The 13,897-nt window shown below is 44.7% G+C and overlaps 1 protein-coding gene across 1 annotated transcript in view; it reads left to right on the forward strand.

Moving 5' to 3' along the window:
• Positions 1 to 13,455, forward strand: part of wasf1 (WASP family member 1) — a 58,790-nt gene extending 45,335 nt beyond the window's left edge. Inside the window, exons 6-11 of the mRNA XM_084000080.1 lie at positions 4,228 to 4,311; positions 7,975 to 8,031; positions 8,876 to 9,039; positions 9,988 to 10,164; positions 11,897 to 12,468; positions 12,866 to 13,455. Coding sequence (XP_083856206.1) covers positions 4,228 to 4,311; positions 7,975 to 8,031; positions 8,876 to 9,039; positions 9,988 to 10,164; positions 11,897 to 12,468; positions 12,866 to 13,023 — 1,212 coding nt within the window. The 3' untranslated portion in view covers positions 13,024 to 13,455. The remainder of the gene's footprint in view (positions 1 to 4,227; positions 4,312 to 7,974; positions 8,032 to 8,875; positions 9,040 to 9,987; positions 10,165 to 11,896; positions 12,469 to 12,865) is intronic.
• Positions 13,456 to 13,897: the final 442 nt, after the last annotated feature.

Below are 13,897 nucleotides of genomic sequence, written 5' to 3' on the forward strand. Positions count from 1 at the left end.
GCTTTACCATGGACACACACACACACACACACACACATACAGACAAACAGATACACACAGGCACTGATATGCACAGACAAACGCTTAAAAAGATCCAAATTGACCATGATCTACCATGCAGCTGCGGCGTCGGGGGCCTGACAGGCCGTGCCAGCTGTCAGTCAGCGTGAAGCTATCTGAGATTGGCTGCCAGCACATTTTGTGCCGTGACAGGCAATGTTCCAGTTTTCTCTCATTCTCACTCTCTCTCTCTTTCTTTCCTCCTTAATGTCTGTCCTTCAGTCTTCACTCTTTTCTCTTTTGGCTCCCATTCATCTTACTTTTTCACAGCTGAGTTGTGGCAGAGAAATGCCGTCAAAAGGAATATTAAAGTCCAAATTAGAACATTTTGTAGATATAGTTAAAGCAAAAATAAAGGGGAAAAAAACAAAGGAATGAAGGCTCAGTCAATTTTCAGTCAATAAAAAGAATACACTTAAGATAAAGTGCTGGTACGTTCAGTAAACAGACATCAGCTCTGGTCTGTAGAGAAGTAAAGCTTTTTGTAGCTGACTCTAAAAGTTTTTTTTTCCAAATACATCACCCCTTAAATCCACTGAACCAGGAAAATCGTTTTGGATGCCTTCCAACCAGTAGCAGGAGCAATTGAATTCAACCAAGGCACAGAGAGAGACAGTTCACAAGTTCAGGTCAAAGTTTCTTACACCACAGAGGATCGACCACAAATCAAATATTTTAGCTCAGGGCGTCTCAGCAGGAGCAGACTGAATGACTGGAGGAGCAGAGAGGCAACGAGGGCATTTATAATGGAGAGGTGACATTTAGACTGTTTGAACAGTACAAGTGGTTTGATGGATAACACCTCTTCTCTGATGTTTTTGCTCTAAAGTAGATCCAGTTCTCCAGCAACTTTGACATTTCCTCCATGTTCTTCCAAGTGTCAGAGCTCCATTACATCGTTTTCATGATTGAACCACACTGCTGGCCAAAACTTTCAGAACAACTCAGCTTTTTTTTCCTACATAATTCAAGGCCTCTGTTCATGCTTCTTCTGAAATTAGAGAGCAGAACAACTAAACAAGTGGAAATTAAAAAAAAAAAAAACAAGGAATCATGGCATCATCTTGTTGAACTAAATATTGATATAAAACCTGGATTCAGACTCTCATGTCGTCCTTTTTACGAACCCCTGACTAACTTATTACTTCTCAGTTTTCTGAAGGCAATGTAGAGCACTCCTTACTGCAGACCAGTGTTGTGCTTATAATGCATCAGTGGGTGTAGCAACAGACAGTTTGTAAGTCATCAGCCTGGAGGAAATGTACAGTATGCAGTAACTTTAAAGGCTTCATTTACTTTCACTGCAGCAGGAAACTGTACCCAGGCCTCATCACCCCCCGCCCCCGCCCCACACTCTCTATTTCTCTCCCTGACTTCCTTTGTCACTCCATCTTCCTATCTCTGCAAAAAAATATAGAAAAAATAGGTTTGCTCTAAAACCTAGAGGTTCGCACAATATAATAAAAACAATTTAAGTTTAAAACACTATTTTAAAATCTAGTAGCCTATGTGAAACCCAACTTTCATCCATGGTCCATTGTCAAAATGTGAAATCAACAGCAGAGGATGTTGAATGTTGTCGCTGTATCCCCTGCTTCGTCATAGTCAACCAGCAGACATTTCATCATGTCACTAATGGCCTAAAACCACATTTACACACTACTCAATACACACACACACACACACACACACACACACACACACATACAGATTAGCAGCTGGTGATAAATGAAGAGCAGCACAGGATAGAGAGAGGGGGAAAGAAACCCGCAGTGTCCTAATCTCATTAGCTCCTGTGTTAGCCTCAGCCTCACTGGATTAGCAGTGGGCTATGTGCTGAGCCAGTCAGAGGGAGACAGAGCGAGCGAGAGGAAAGTCCCAGGGACACATGAGGAGGAAAAAAAAACAAGAAAGAGAAAGTTGGGAGGAGAGTGGGAAGAGAGAAACGAAACATCTCAATGAGATCAATGCCTGAGTCCACACTACATCGATGTTTGTCTCTAGCAGTGGGCTCCCCCGTGGAGAATCTCCTTCGGCTCTTCCTCTCCTGTTCTCATCTCATTATAGCACTGGCAAGCCTTTTAATGGCAAATACTGATTAAACTCCAGCCTGTTTTTTTTTTCTTATTTAGTATACTAAATCAAGAATAAGCTCTTCTTTTTTTTTTTACTTGCTCCAACGAAAAAGTATCGCTGCCAGTCCTCATTAAAATCTGTTGTATGCAAATGAAACAAGCATGATTCAAGCCTGTATAAAACTTATTTTTTTCCTGCATTGTCGCACGTGACAAGAAATGTCGCTAATTTTTGACATGCATGTCACCCAAAAGTTGACATGCAGTTTTATGGGTTAGATGCACCAGAGCTTCTCTGTTCAATAAAATGTTGTGTAGGATCTTTCTTTTTCTTTTTTTAGAGGCACAGGCTGCTATAGCCAAGAAGACATAAATAAATGAAATAAGACAACTCCCTGTATCCTCAATGCAAACCCTCACACAATTGCAGTAAGCAAATAGCAAATAGCTCTCCATCACTTTCTGATACGAGTTTACATTTAATTCCTCGCCCTGCAAAAGTCACTCAATCCCTTTTTACCCCACTTGCTTCCGTTCCGTTGCCCTGGCAACAACTCCGGTCCATTCGAGAGACCGAGACATGGACTGAGACCGAGGAGGCTCGGAGCAGCGAGATGCAGAGATGGAGCGAGACTGACACCCTGAACGGTTCCCCCCCCCGCTACGGGCCACAGCGGCCGCGAACGTCCCAGGCCGCTCCTCCACCGTCAACATGGACACGCTGAGCCACTTGTGTGCAGCAGGGAACAGTTCCCCTCCGGAGGGGATGTATGTGTGGAGCGGAGAGATCGAAAGGGATCTGTGAACTCCTGTAGAAAAAAAAAAAAGAGTGACTTATATCCAGACTAGAGGAGACAGCGTGTTAGAGCTGAATGTGCAGACGGTGTATCGCTCAGACACCTCAGCACATGCAAATAAATCAAGAAAATTGATTTCATGCTACATGCTGACATTTCATATTGATGCCTTGGCAGCATATTGCACTGAGTACATATTGTTTACAAAAATCATTATTGCCCAGCAAATGAATATGGATGTTAGGTATTTCAGACTGGTCCACAACACAGCTACAGCACACACCAGACAACTGTAATAATGACGGTCACTTTAACAGCAGATTGTTTCATTTAAACAGCACCTTTTAACACAGGAGGGAGGACTGAGCAGAGTGTTTAATGTGATTTGGAGCACATGTCTCATTAAAGCAGCAATTTCAAAGTTGGCAAACATAGGTATGCACAAATGAACTCCTGCTTGTCACTTAATCTTGTAAAAAACAAGGCACAAACTTCACCAGCTGCACAACAAAAACAAAAGATTTTCAGAAAAAAATAAAAAATAAAAATCTGAACTGTGCAGGGGACTCGACAGGAAGACACGGCCATGGCTCTGCAGTCATTGTAACATATGCCAAAGGGCACTGAATCATTCAGCTGCAAGTATGAAAAAGTGATGACTTCAAACCTGATTGCTGTCGAGTCACATTTATATGGTGCAGCAGCGAGTCTGACGGTTTCTTAGGAAGCTAAGAGAGTGGACAGGATGCTGCATCCGCTGGCTTTAGGAGAGGGATTTTTTTTTTTTCAAGCTTGTGCCAACATTATCACATCCTGCTTGTAGCTTGTTGCGAGCGAGTCATCGCAAGTGCAAGAGCGGCTCAGGAGAGTGAGGGAGCACAGCAGTATGGAAGTGGCATTCAGCTATCTCACTTTGGATTGACTCAGATAATAAAAAGCGTGACTGAGTGTTATCCAGCTATTGCATATGGTGTATTTGCAGTAATCTAAATTTATACTACTACTATACATAAACTGAACTTTCATGCTGTGCGTGTTTACCAGACAGAGCTTGAATATAGTCATGTCAATTTTAAACAAAGCAGGTGATAACGTCCCTTATTTTATCCACACAGACAGCTGAACATAATGTGTTGTGTATGTCAGTGTCAGTGCTGCACAATTTTGTGTCACGGTAGACGAAATGTGTATAAACACTGCCTGAGGATCTCTCCTCCTCTGACTTTGTTCCTCTCCACATTATCTGTGCGTTCTCTCCTGCGGATCCCGGTCTAACTCTGTCTAACTCTGTGCAGCTGGAAATGCCTTATCTTGTGTGTCCCAAGGGCCCTATAAGAGTCCTCTCTGAAACCCCTCCTCCCCTCCTCAGTCCCCCAGAGGTAAGACCCACCCCCTACCGCCCCTACTCCCCGCTCCCCACACACACACACACTCCCTGCCATCCAACAGAGCATCTGCTCCCAACATGGCAGCCTGCAGCCCTCCCTCCTTCCCGCTCTCCTCTTCCTCCCTCCCTCTTGGTTTGCTCTGGATAAAGTGAGCTTCCCATCTCCGACCCCGTTACTAACAACCCTCCAGTATTTTCACCTGTCCTGGCTGCATCCCAGGTCCCAGGACTTCTTGAAAACTTCTGTCAAGTGAAAAAAAAACCCACAATTATCAATTTGACACCCCTCTAAATTAAGTCGTTTTTAGAAATCTGACTAGATGTCCAATTACTTCTTCGCTGTTGAGTTTTAAATGTACTCGCTGGCCTCATCACGCACAGAATTGTAGCTTTAACACTCCGCAAATGTCAAGTCAGTGCACGTTCGCATGTCGTATGAAGATGTATGAAGTTTCTATGAAAATCAAAAAATTTGGGACACAGCCATGGAGAAGACTTTTAACTAACCAGATAACTCACATCCGTCTCCTTTTGCCAAACTAATAGTGTTGATATAACTGCACCTTGGGAACCCTCCACAGACGCCCGAGTCTGCACCGCTTCAGTGGTCCAAACTAACTCTCTGACACACGTTTCAACAAAGATGTCTTCCTATGTGTCGCCTTGATTGTTGTTAGAAAAATATGTTGATTTTAAATTCTAATAGCTACATTCGCCTCAGCTCATGCAACATTTTCTAATTATTACTTCAGAAAAACCAGTAGCAGCAGATAAATATACAGTACAAGCATGTACAGAACAATTCCAGTAGATGAGCAGCAGCAGTACTGCGTGTGTATTGTGCGAGAGGTTTGTGTTATTGTCAGCACCAGGGGGGTCCAGGGGCCGTATGCCTCCCTGGGCCTCCCTGGGGGGGTTATTTACCCCGTAACATAGATGCAGTACTGCTGAGTCTGTCACATTGAACATGCACTCAAAATGCAGACACACACACACACACACACACGAGACCACACTCAAAACGACTACACATACCGTATACAGTATGAATATGCACACAGACCACCACGTGAGCGCACTCTGTATATAACATAAATCTTTAACTGCTGTATCACACACACACACGCGCGCGCTCGCATTGCTTACACAGCGACACTCCCTCTGCCAGGGCCAGTTCATTCAGATGAAGGATGACGACCCACGAGAGGCACACACAACCTCTGAAATTAGACACATTTATAACGGCTGTGACAAACACGCACAAACATGGGAGACACACTGTTTCTCATTTTCTCTCGTATACAAACACAGTGCACCACCCTCCCTTGTTTACTCTTTGCTTTTTTTTTCCATGAACAAAGACTGTTTTCACCTCCACGTTGCTGTGGCGCTCTATTGGCCAGATGGTTGTCTGATGGACTTATGAATCTGGACTCTTTTACCTGCTTTATCTGTCTGCCACCTGCCACCTGCCCACCCCGACTCTCCTAATTGTACTATCAATACAGCCAAATCCCATAATAACAGTCTATAAACCTCTAAGTAGTATTGCATTCTTTTTTTTTTGCTGATGATGCTGTTTAATACCTGATTAAATATTGCCAAGACACGCTGCCCGCAAACCTATCAGGAAGTCAGAGGTCAGTCGGAGTAAAACTAATCTTCCAAATTACATGGCAGACGACGTGCAGCTGAATTTTTAGAGGCTCAGCACAGTTCGGAAAAAATAATAAGTTAAAATGTCTGACCTTCTGACAGAGCTCCTTCTGCCTCAGCGGTCAGTGTCGTTGGGACACGGTGCTGTCTCACGTCTGTCAGCTCAGATATATGAATGTGCAGGAGAAGGTCATTTATCTGAGTGTGTGTGTGTGTAGAGGCTACCCCTCAGCCAATGCCTCATCAGGGGTAATGGGCCATGATGAATCAAAACCTAATCAATGTGCATTACCATTTATTCCCACGCTCGCCCTCTGCCGCCCGGCGGGCAAAAATCAACATCATTTACTGTAGTCAGACCAGACCAGATGCAGTCCACATCCCATGTTGTGTTGAATCAGTCAGCATGTTTCACTTTGATGACAAGGCATGTACACACACACACATGCACTCAGTGTGGAATAAGCAGGGTAGAGTACACCCTGGAGGATCTATGGCACATAAAAGAGATCGATTAGTATTGGTTTTACTGGAGAGTGTCAGTGTCGCTGGAACTGGAATTATATTTCCAAGGCCTTCACTTTACCTCACCAAGAAATATTTCTGGGGGAAGTGATACACACAATGTTGTGATACATGACAAATGTGCGCTCACACAAGTACACAGTCTATAGTGGTGTTCCTGCTACTGGAAATAGAACTGTTAGATTCCTCAGAGGCTAGAAAACCAACAGTGTTGTTGAACTGTTTTCATTTCATCCTATTATGTACCACAGTTTTGCTTCTTATCTGATTATGTAATGACCACAATCTCTTCTGAAGCTAATGATCGACCTTTAAAGGATACATCCGTCAATATTGTGTATATAATATTGACAAATCACATGAAAAGGCCAAAATCAGCAACAAATTAATCCCATTAACAAGGATTGCGACTGTGTCCGCCCCCACCCCCACCCCCACCCTAAAAAAAACTATTACAAAAATAAAAAAATCTCATAAACTACACTGTTACACTGCACATATAGAAATCTACAATACCCAGCTGGTTCAGGAGAGTTTACGGCTTTAAAAAAAAAACTAAACTATAAATTTGTGGCCTGTTTTTGAAGATTCATATCTTCAGTATGAGGCAGTGTGGGCTCGGGGCCAAGTGCCGCAGGCAGGTCGGGGGGAAGTCAGGAAATATTGCTCATGCGTTGCTGTTGTTAGTCTTGTCATGGATTTGTCGACATAAAGGAAAACACAGAGTAACAGCATCCTCATCGTTAAAATCTGTACTAACACAGGAAGACGTTGTGTTTTCAAATTAACTGTTCATGCCAGATTGTCATTGACTAATAATATGAATGCATAAGGTGGCTCAGGATAACTGAAGTGGCTGAAAAGGCCTTGTCATGCATATCAGTGTTTAGTTGTAACTGTAAAATGCCCCTTCTTCATCTTAGTGTCCTCCTTGTGCCTACAGTCTGTCATGTGTTATTTTTGTGTTGACGCTCGCATGTGTTGTGTGTTTCTTTTGCATGCCATTCTTCAGTGTGCGTTGTTGTTGTTGTTATTGTTGTCATACAGTAGGTCTCAATGTCTTTTCCACACGTAGAAACACACCTTTGTTAGTTGTCCTGCCATTCCAGTGAGATCTCTCTCTTTCTACCGGAGTCTCCTTTCTGTTTGCACTGTTTCCCCCTGTGTGTGTGTGTATGTGTGTGTCTACAGGTGTGCGTTTGTGCTGGACCATGTTTGCCGCTGTGTCCCACCTGCATTGTGACGTCCCCCGGGGGGTTGTGCACGTTGTCATTTTCTGTTAAACAGCACTTTTCTTTTCCCCTCTCTTCCCCCTTTTGTCCCACTTGCTCTCACCGCCCACTCTTGTTTTTTGTTGTTTTTTTGTCCCCGTTGACTGTGTGCGGCGGCGTTGCGCTCAATCCTGTCCCGTTTTTTGAACCCCCTCCCCTCACCCCTGGTGCTTCTCTTGTGGTTTTTGTTTTTGTTCTTGTAGTTGCAGGACCCCCGCATGTATGATCAGGTCTATAGGTACTTAGACCTTCCAGGGCAGGTATGTGAAAATACAGCGATTATTTCAAAAACACTGTGTGATTTCTGATTTCTGCTACAGCTGCTCACTTTCTTTCTTTCTTTCTTTTCTTTCTTTCTTTTTTTCTACAATCCTGTAAAAGTGTGTGTTGAAAGTCAGTCATGCTGAAGTCTGGGAGACAGGGAGTGCTGTTTGATGATGATCATGAGATTCTTATTGTTGCAATATACACAACTATTTTCAAATTGTCACTTTTTTTCTAAGTGCTTCACCCACTACGGTGATTTGATTTGGTCAGTCACTGAGCACTCCCTGTTCCCAGGCTTGGATGATGTATTTTTCTTTTCTGTGAAATTCTTCCCCATAGAAAAAAAAAACCCTCTGCTTCCCAACACCTAGTGTCAGACAGATAGAAAGCTCTCCCATGTAAAAAGAGAGTGAACTGTTTAAGTGGGAGGCTTTGGTATATGGATATTTATGTGGGAATGTAGTGTGAAGGGCCAGAGGGGGGGGAAGTCATTTTAAATTTGGATTGGATTGTGTGTTTGGTGTTGTACCTGAAACAGTCAATAATGTTTTTCTTATTTTACTTTTAAATCTCACTCACCTTTTCCTGTTGATGTAGTGAAACAGGCAGTGTGTGTGTGTGTTTTCTTTTTTTGTATATAAGCTGGCATGAAATGTATTCGACAGCAGCTGATCTTATCCTCTCTCTCCTCTCTCCCGTCACTATGTTCTTTCCCTCCATCCTCCCAAAACTACCTCTTGTGGATTCATCCTCCTTTGATTCTCACCATCTTCCACCTCTTCTCTCTGCCCCCCTCTTGTCCCACACCGTCGTCACCGTCATCTCATTCTGAAAAAGCTGAAGGCGATAGACCGTCCGCAGGAACCGGAGAAGGTGCCGCGGGCGCCTCACGACCGTAAAAAGGAGTGGCAGAAACTGGCGCTGGGTGCTGAGCTGGCCCAAGACATACCTGAAGAGAAACACAGAGAGGCCAACGGATCTGCAGGTTACCACAACAACCGGTATGTGTAGGTGGAGGTTCAGTATTTATCAACCATCGCCGGACATTTGTTCGTATCATGCTTAAGTTCTCAAACATGCATTTAGATCTACAGTACACCGGGCGTAAAGGACATATTTTAAGTGAATAACAGGTGTCAAACTAACATGGAAGCAGCAGAAATACAATATAATAACTTGTAATTTAAAATATCAGTGAGCTTCAACAGTGCCGATTGCGTAAACACCGATTTATCAGCAGGTTGCCATCACTCCATCTACAAAAATAAATTGTACCCACTCCGCTGAGAATGGCTCCTTGCAATTTACACTTCACTGGTGCGGAGGAAAACGCAGCTACGACAGCAATGATTAAGGTCCCCTCGCAGTTGTGATTGCATTTATTGTGCCTCAAAGCTCCAACGCCACTCATATTCAGTAATTTCCCTGCCAGTCAACGTGATAAATAAGAAAAGATTTTATGCAAATTGGCGGTTTTCTTGGATTTGTCAGCGTAACGAACAGCTGTCACAAATATCCTTTCTTTGCGCGCAGATGAGGATGGATTTCATGCACAGTATCAGCTCATATAGGTGGTCATGAACGCATGCTAAGGTTTGCATGATGGACAGATGTGCACAGCAGCACCACTCAAGTGATTTTTTTGTAGCTAAGGCACATTTGCATTTATTGTTTTAGATTTTTTTTTAAAAAGAAGAAAGAATATATATTTACACAGAACCAAATGAAAGTCTGGTGTGAGCAATTAGCAGTGACGCAAATTAACTGTCATTTTCGATGAGGGCTGAAATAAAAGCGTGTACGAGTGATGGGTGGTTTGTGGACCGGCAGGAAAACACACAACAACAGTAACAAAGAAATTAGACCAAAAAAAAAAAAAATCAGAAGAACAAAAACACAAAGACAAGTCAAGGACAAGTGGGAAAATGAAAACGTAACTCTCTGCTCAGGGCTCAGTACATGGAGCATTCGGACGGGCATTTCTCGCTGGCGGCGCTGCCCTACAGCCAGATGAACGAGCTGCTGAACCGTACCGGAGACAGAATGTATTCACGGCCCCACGACCCTCCACCGCCACCTCCTCCCATGCACCCACTGGGAGAGATCAAGCCACCCTCTGTGATCAGGTGGGACAGGAGACCACACACACACACACACAGACACACACACACACACACACACACACTCACACAGTCTCAGTTTCATGTCCCCTCTGAAACCTTTATTTAATGGTTTTCCATAGTAGTAAAAATAACAATCTATAGGAGGTTAGTGCAGCTCTGGGATTAGACCCTCAAGCAGAGTGAATGTGTCTCTCTCTCAGAATTTCAACCCTGTCCTCGTCGCTTTGTTTCTTTCACTTGTTTTTTTCCCCCTCCTTTCTTTTATGGACCAATTGACTACACGTTTCTTTTTTTGTTTCTTCAAGTATTTATTCTGTGTAAGACGACAAAGGTTTTTCACTCTGTTAGAGCGTAACGGGGAAAAAAACAGAGAGGAAGGAGGGATGGAATGAATGGAATGCTAGATGGATGGACAGATGAAGGTTTAGTGGACCAAAGACGAAGGGGGGGAGAGGAAAAGGCTCAGAGAAGGGCAGGATCAATAAAGTGTTAAGGCCACTGAGCGTATTATGGGTTGTTTTTCTGCTGTGCACTTTAGCTGCATATGTCACAGTTTGAAGGGATGGAGAGATCAGAGGGAATGATTAAGGCTGCGGCTGCACCACCACAGAAATATCATTGATTTTTTTTTCTTTTTTCACAAGTCCTCGGGGCTATCGTCTCCTCTTCCTCAAAACCCTGTCCATCCCTGTCTTCGTCTGTCCCCTCTTCTTATTTTCATCTCTTTTTTTAGTCTTTTTCTGACCTTTTCATGCCGGAGTCTCTTCCCTCTTACAACCGACTATCATTATGTTCCGCAGCTCATTTTCTCACTTTACCCCCTCTCAAATCTTCTCCGCGTTTAATGCAGCTCATTGTGTAGATATTGATACGGATTCGGCCTTGGAGGAAGTACTCAACACGTTATTTTCCACCCCCATTCTCTCTCTCGCGCTTTTTGTCTGCAGCAATTTTCTCCGTAGGAAGAAAATTGTGAACGCGTCTGTCTTTGTGTTGCAGTGTACTGGTTAGTGGCTCCATCCACCCACACAGCCTCAGCATCAGTCAACGGCCAATACTCTGTCTTTAATGTGCGAGTTAGCTGCGGTGGGACTTCAATACTTCCCTCTGATATGCACCATCCTTTAACCTATAATTTGGCATGGTGACACTCAGTCAGACATTCTTTGGTGTACTCGGATTTCCCGTATATAACAAGGACAGGTGGCGGAGATAAGAACCCCCTACTGCGCCGTCACCACTCCGGCCAAACTCCTAAACCTCTCTGGCAACATGGCAGCTTTAAAAAGCCACTGTGTGTGTGTGATTATGACTTCCGCCGGTCTCAGCCTGTGTAAACAGGCTCCACAGCAGCCGAGTCTGATGCACCGCTGCACATTTTTAATTGAAAAGAAATGATTTGTCTCATGAGCTAATGGAGCACTTAATTTCCAATGTTGAGCAAAACAGAAGAAAATAATCTTGATCTTGGTTTGTAGTCCTTTAGTGACACTCGTGAATGGACACCTCACTGAGCCCTGCCTCCACTCACTACCTTGCAGATGAGGTATTACTGTACGCCGTGGCTAAAGCTGCGTCTCCAGCACAATAACACAACACTCGTGTGGAAGCTGTGGAAACAAAGAGCCAGAGTTGTCCGGTGTAATAAGGAAATATGCAACAGACACAGAGATGAACTTCTCAGCTGTTTCCCATCATCATCCTTCCGTCTGTCTCTCTCTCTGCTTCCCTACAGCTCCAGTTCAGGTTTTTCCGACAGCAGACCCCAGTCTCCGGCCCGGACGGCAGGCCTCAACTCCAACACTCCTCCTCCTCCGCCTCCCCCTCTCCCCCCTCCTCCTCCTCCCTTACCATCCTCAGGCCTGCGGGGCACGCCTCCGCCTCCTATTCCTCCGCTGCCAGTGCAGCAGCAGCCCCCAGCCATCCCTCCGCCCCCTGCTCCTCTCCAGATCGCCCCCGGCGTGCTGCACCCGGCCCCTCCGCCCGTGGCGCCACCGCTCCACTCCTCCTCCCCGGCCCGTCTCCAGCAGGTCCTGGACAAGGGCCCACCCATGGGCTCTGGGACGCAGTCGGACGGCACCATCCTGCCTCCTCCCCCGCCGCCTCCCCCTCTGCCCCTCCCCGGAGCGCGGAGCTCCTCTCCCTGTTTGTCGGGCCCGCCGCCGGTGCCGGCCTTCCCCTCAGCAGGAGCCATGGCCTCGCCGCCGCCCCACGCCATCCACGATTTGGGGTCCAAGAGGCACCATCCAGCCAATCTGCCGCCCATCAGCGATGCACGCAGCGTCCTGCTGGAGGCTATCAGAAAAGGTGGGTCATGTTTTACCAAAATGTTTGAAACCTTCCACAGTTTGCAGCTAAAAGTGGAGGACAGGAGCCACAATTTGGTCGTCAAATTGTGTTTGATGATGAATTCAGTGGCTCCAGCTTCTCAAATTTGAATATATTCTACATTTGATTTTCTGAAACATACAAGACAAACATATAGGAACGTATATTCGTTGTGTTTTGTACTGATGGTCAAACATGGGAAATGAAATATTTGTTTGCATCCAAAATTTTAATGAGATTGAACTTGATCAATGAGTTTTCTATCCTACTTTGTCTACCAGTCAATAAAAGCCTTGATTATGTTTAAGTACTCGGAACAATTAGACTATTGTAAGCCATGACATTGGATCATCGTGTTCTTTATTTTCCTGCACAGGCATACAGCTGCGAAAAGTGGAAGAGCAACGAGAGCAGGAGGCTAAACACGAGCGTGTCGGGAATGACGTGGCCACCATCCTGTCACGCCGCATCGCCGTGGAGTACTCCGACTCCGAGGACGAGTCCGAGTTCGACGAGGGAGACTGGATGGAGTGATGGTGGGAGTCAGGAAGATGGGGGAAAAAAAGCAGCAATGTGGCAGGAGATGACGAACATGTTCAGGTGCTCCCTCTCCCCTCAAGAAAAAAAAGAGCCTGCACTCCACACCTCGCCATCGAAGAGAAACATGGTTGTTTCCCACTTTTTCTCTGTCGAGCTTTTTTATCTCGTCATATCTCTGTCTTGTTGTGGTTTGTGTTCAGAGGAGAGTCTCCACGTCGCCCTCGTCCGTCTTTCTAGTGTTCCAAGACAAGTTTTTTTTGCATTCATTCTTCTCTTCACAACCACACGACCTTGTTTCCGCTGGATTTCTTGTGATGAAATCCCTCATGTTTACTATTGTTATACAGGAAAATAACTTTTTTTTTGAAGAACCACTTGTTTTTGTTAATCTGTACATTGCTATAAAGACAAAAAAAAAGGTAAAAAATGGAGGCATGTTGCATCTATCTTTAGTTCTTTAACACAGTTTTGCCACCTGGTGGCGCAACATGGCATTGAATGAATGCTGTTTTTATTTTATCGTCTCTTATTTACCTTTTTTCTTCTGAAACATTTGCGGTTTTATTAGGCCAGTAGTTGCCGATGGTGACCACTAGATGAACGGTCACTCAGTCTGAACACCAGCTGGGTCATCTTTTGTTTTCTCTCTCTCGTTATCAGGACTGACTTTACCACTAAGAACAAGCAAAAGATTGTGTTGGTTTGTCATGTGATGATTGTTGTATGGTTGAAAAATGAGGAAGGGGAAGCATATGGTCGCCTCCGGCAACGTGTGTGCATATCCATCCACTTACATCTGACCTTTACCCCAGGGAAATGTATGCCAAGAGATTGAGCTTTCTGTGTCTGTCCAGGTTCTGAGGAACCA

Source organism: Trachurus trachurus (assembly GCF_905171665.1).
Source record: "Trachurus trachurus genome assembly, chromosome: 24".
Lineage (NCBI taxonomy): Eukaryota > Metazoa > Chordata > Actinopteri > Carangiformes > Carangidae > Trachurus > Trachurus trachurus.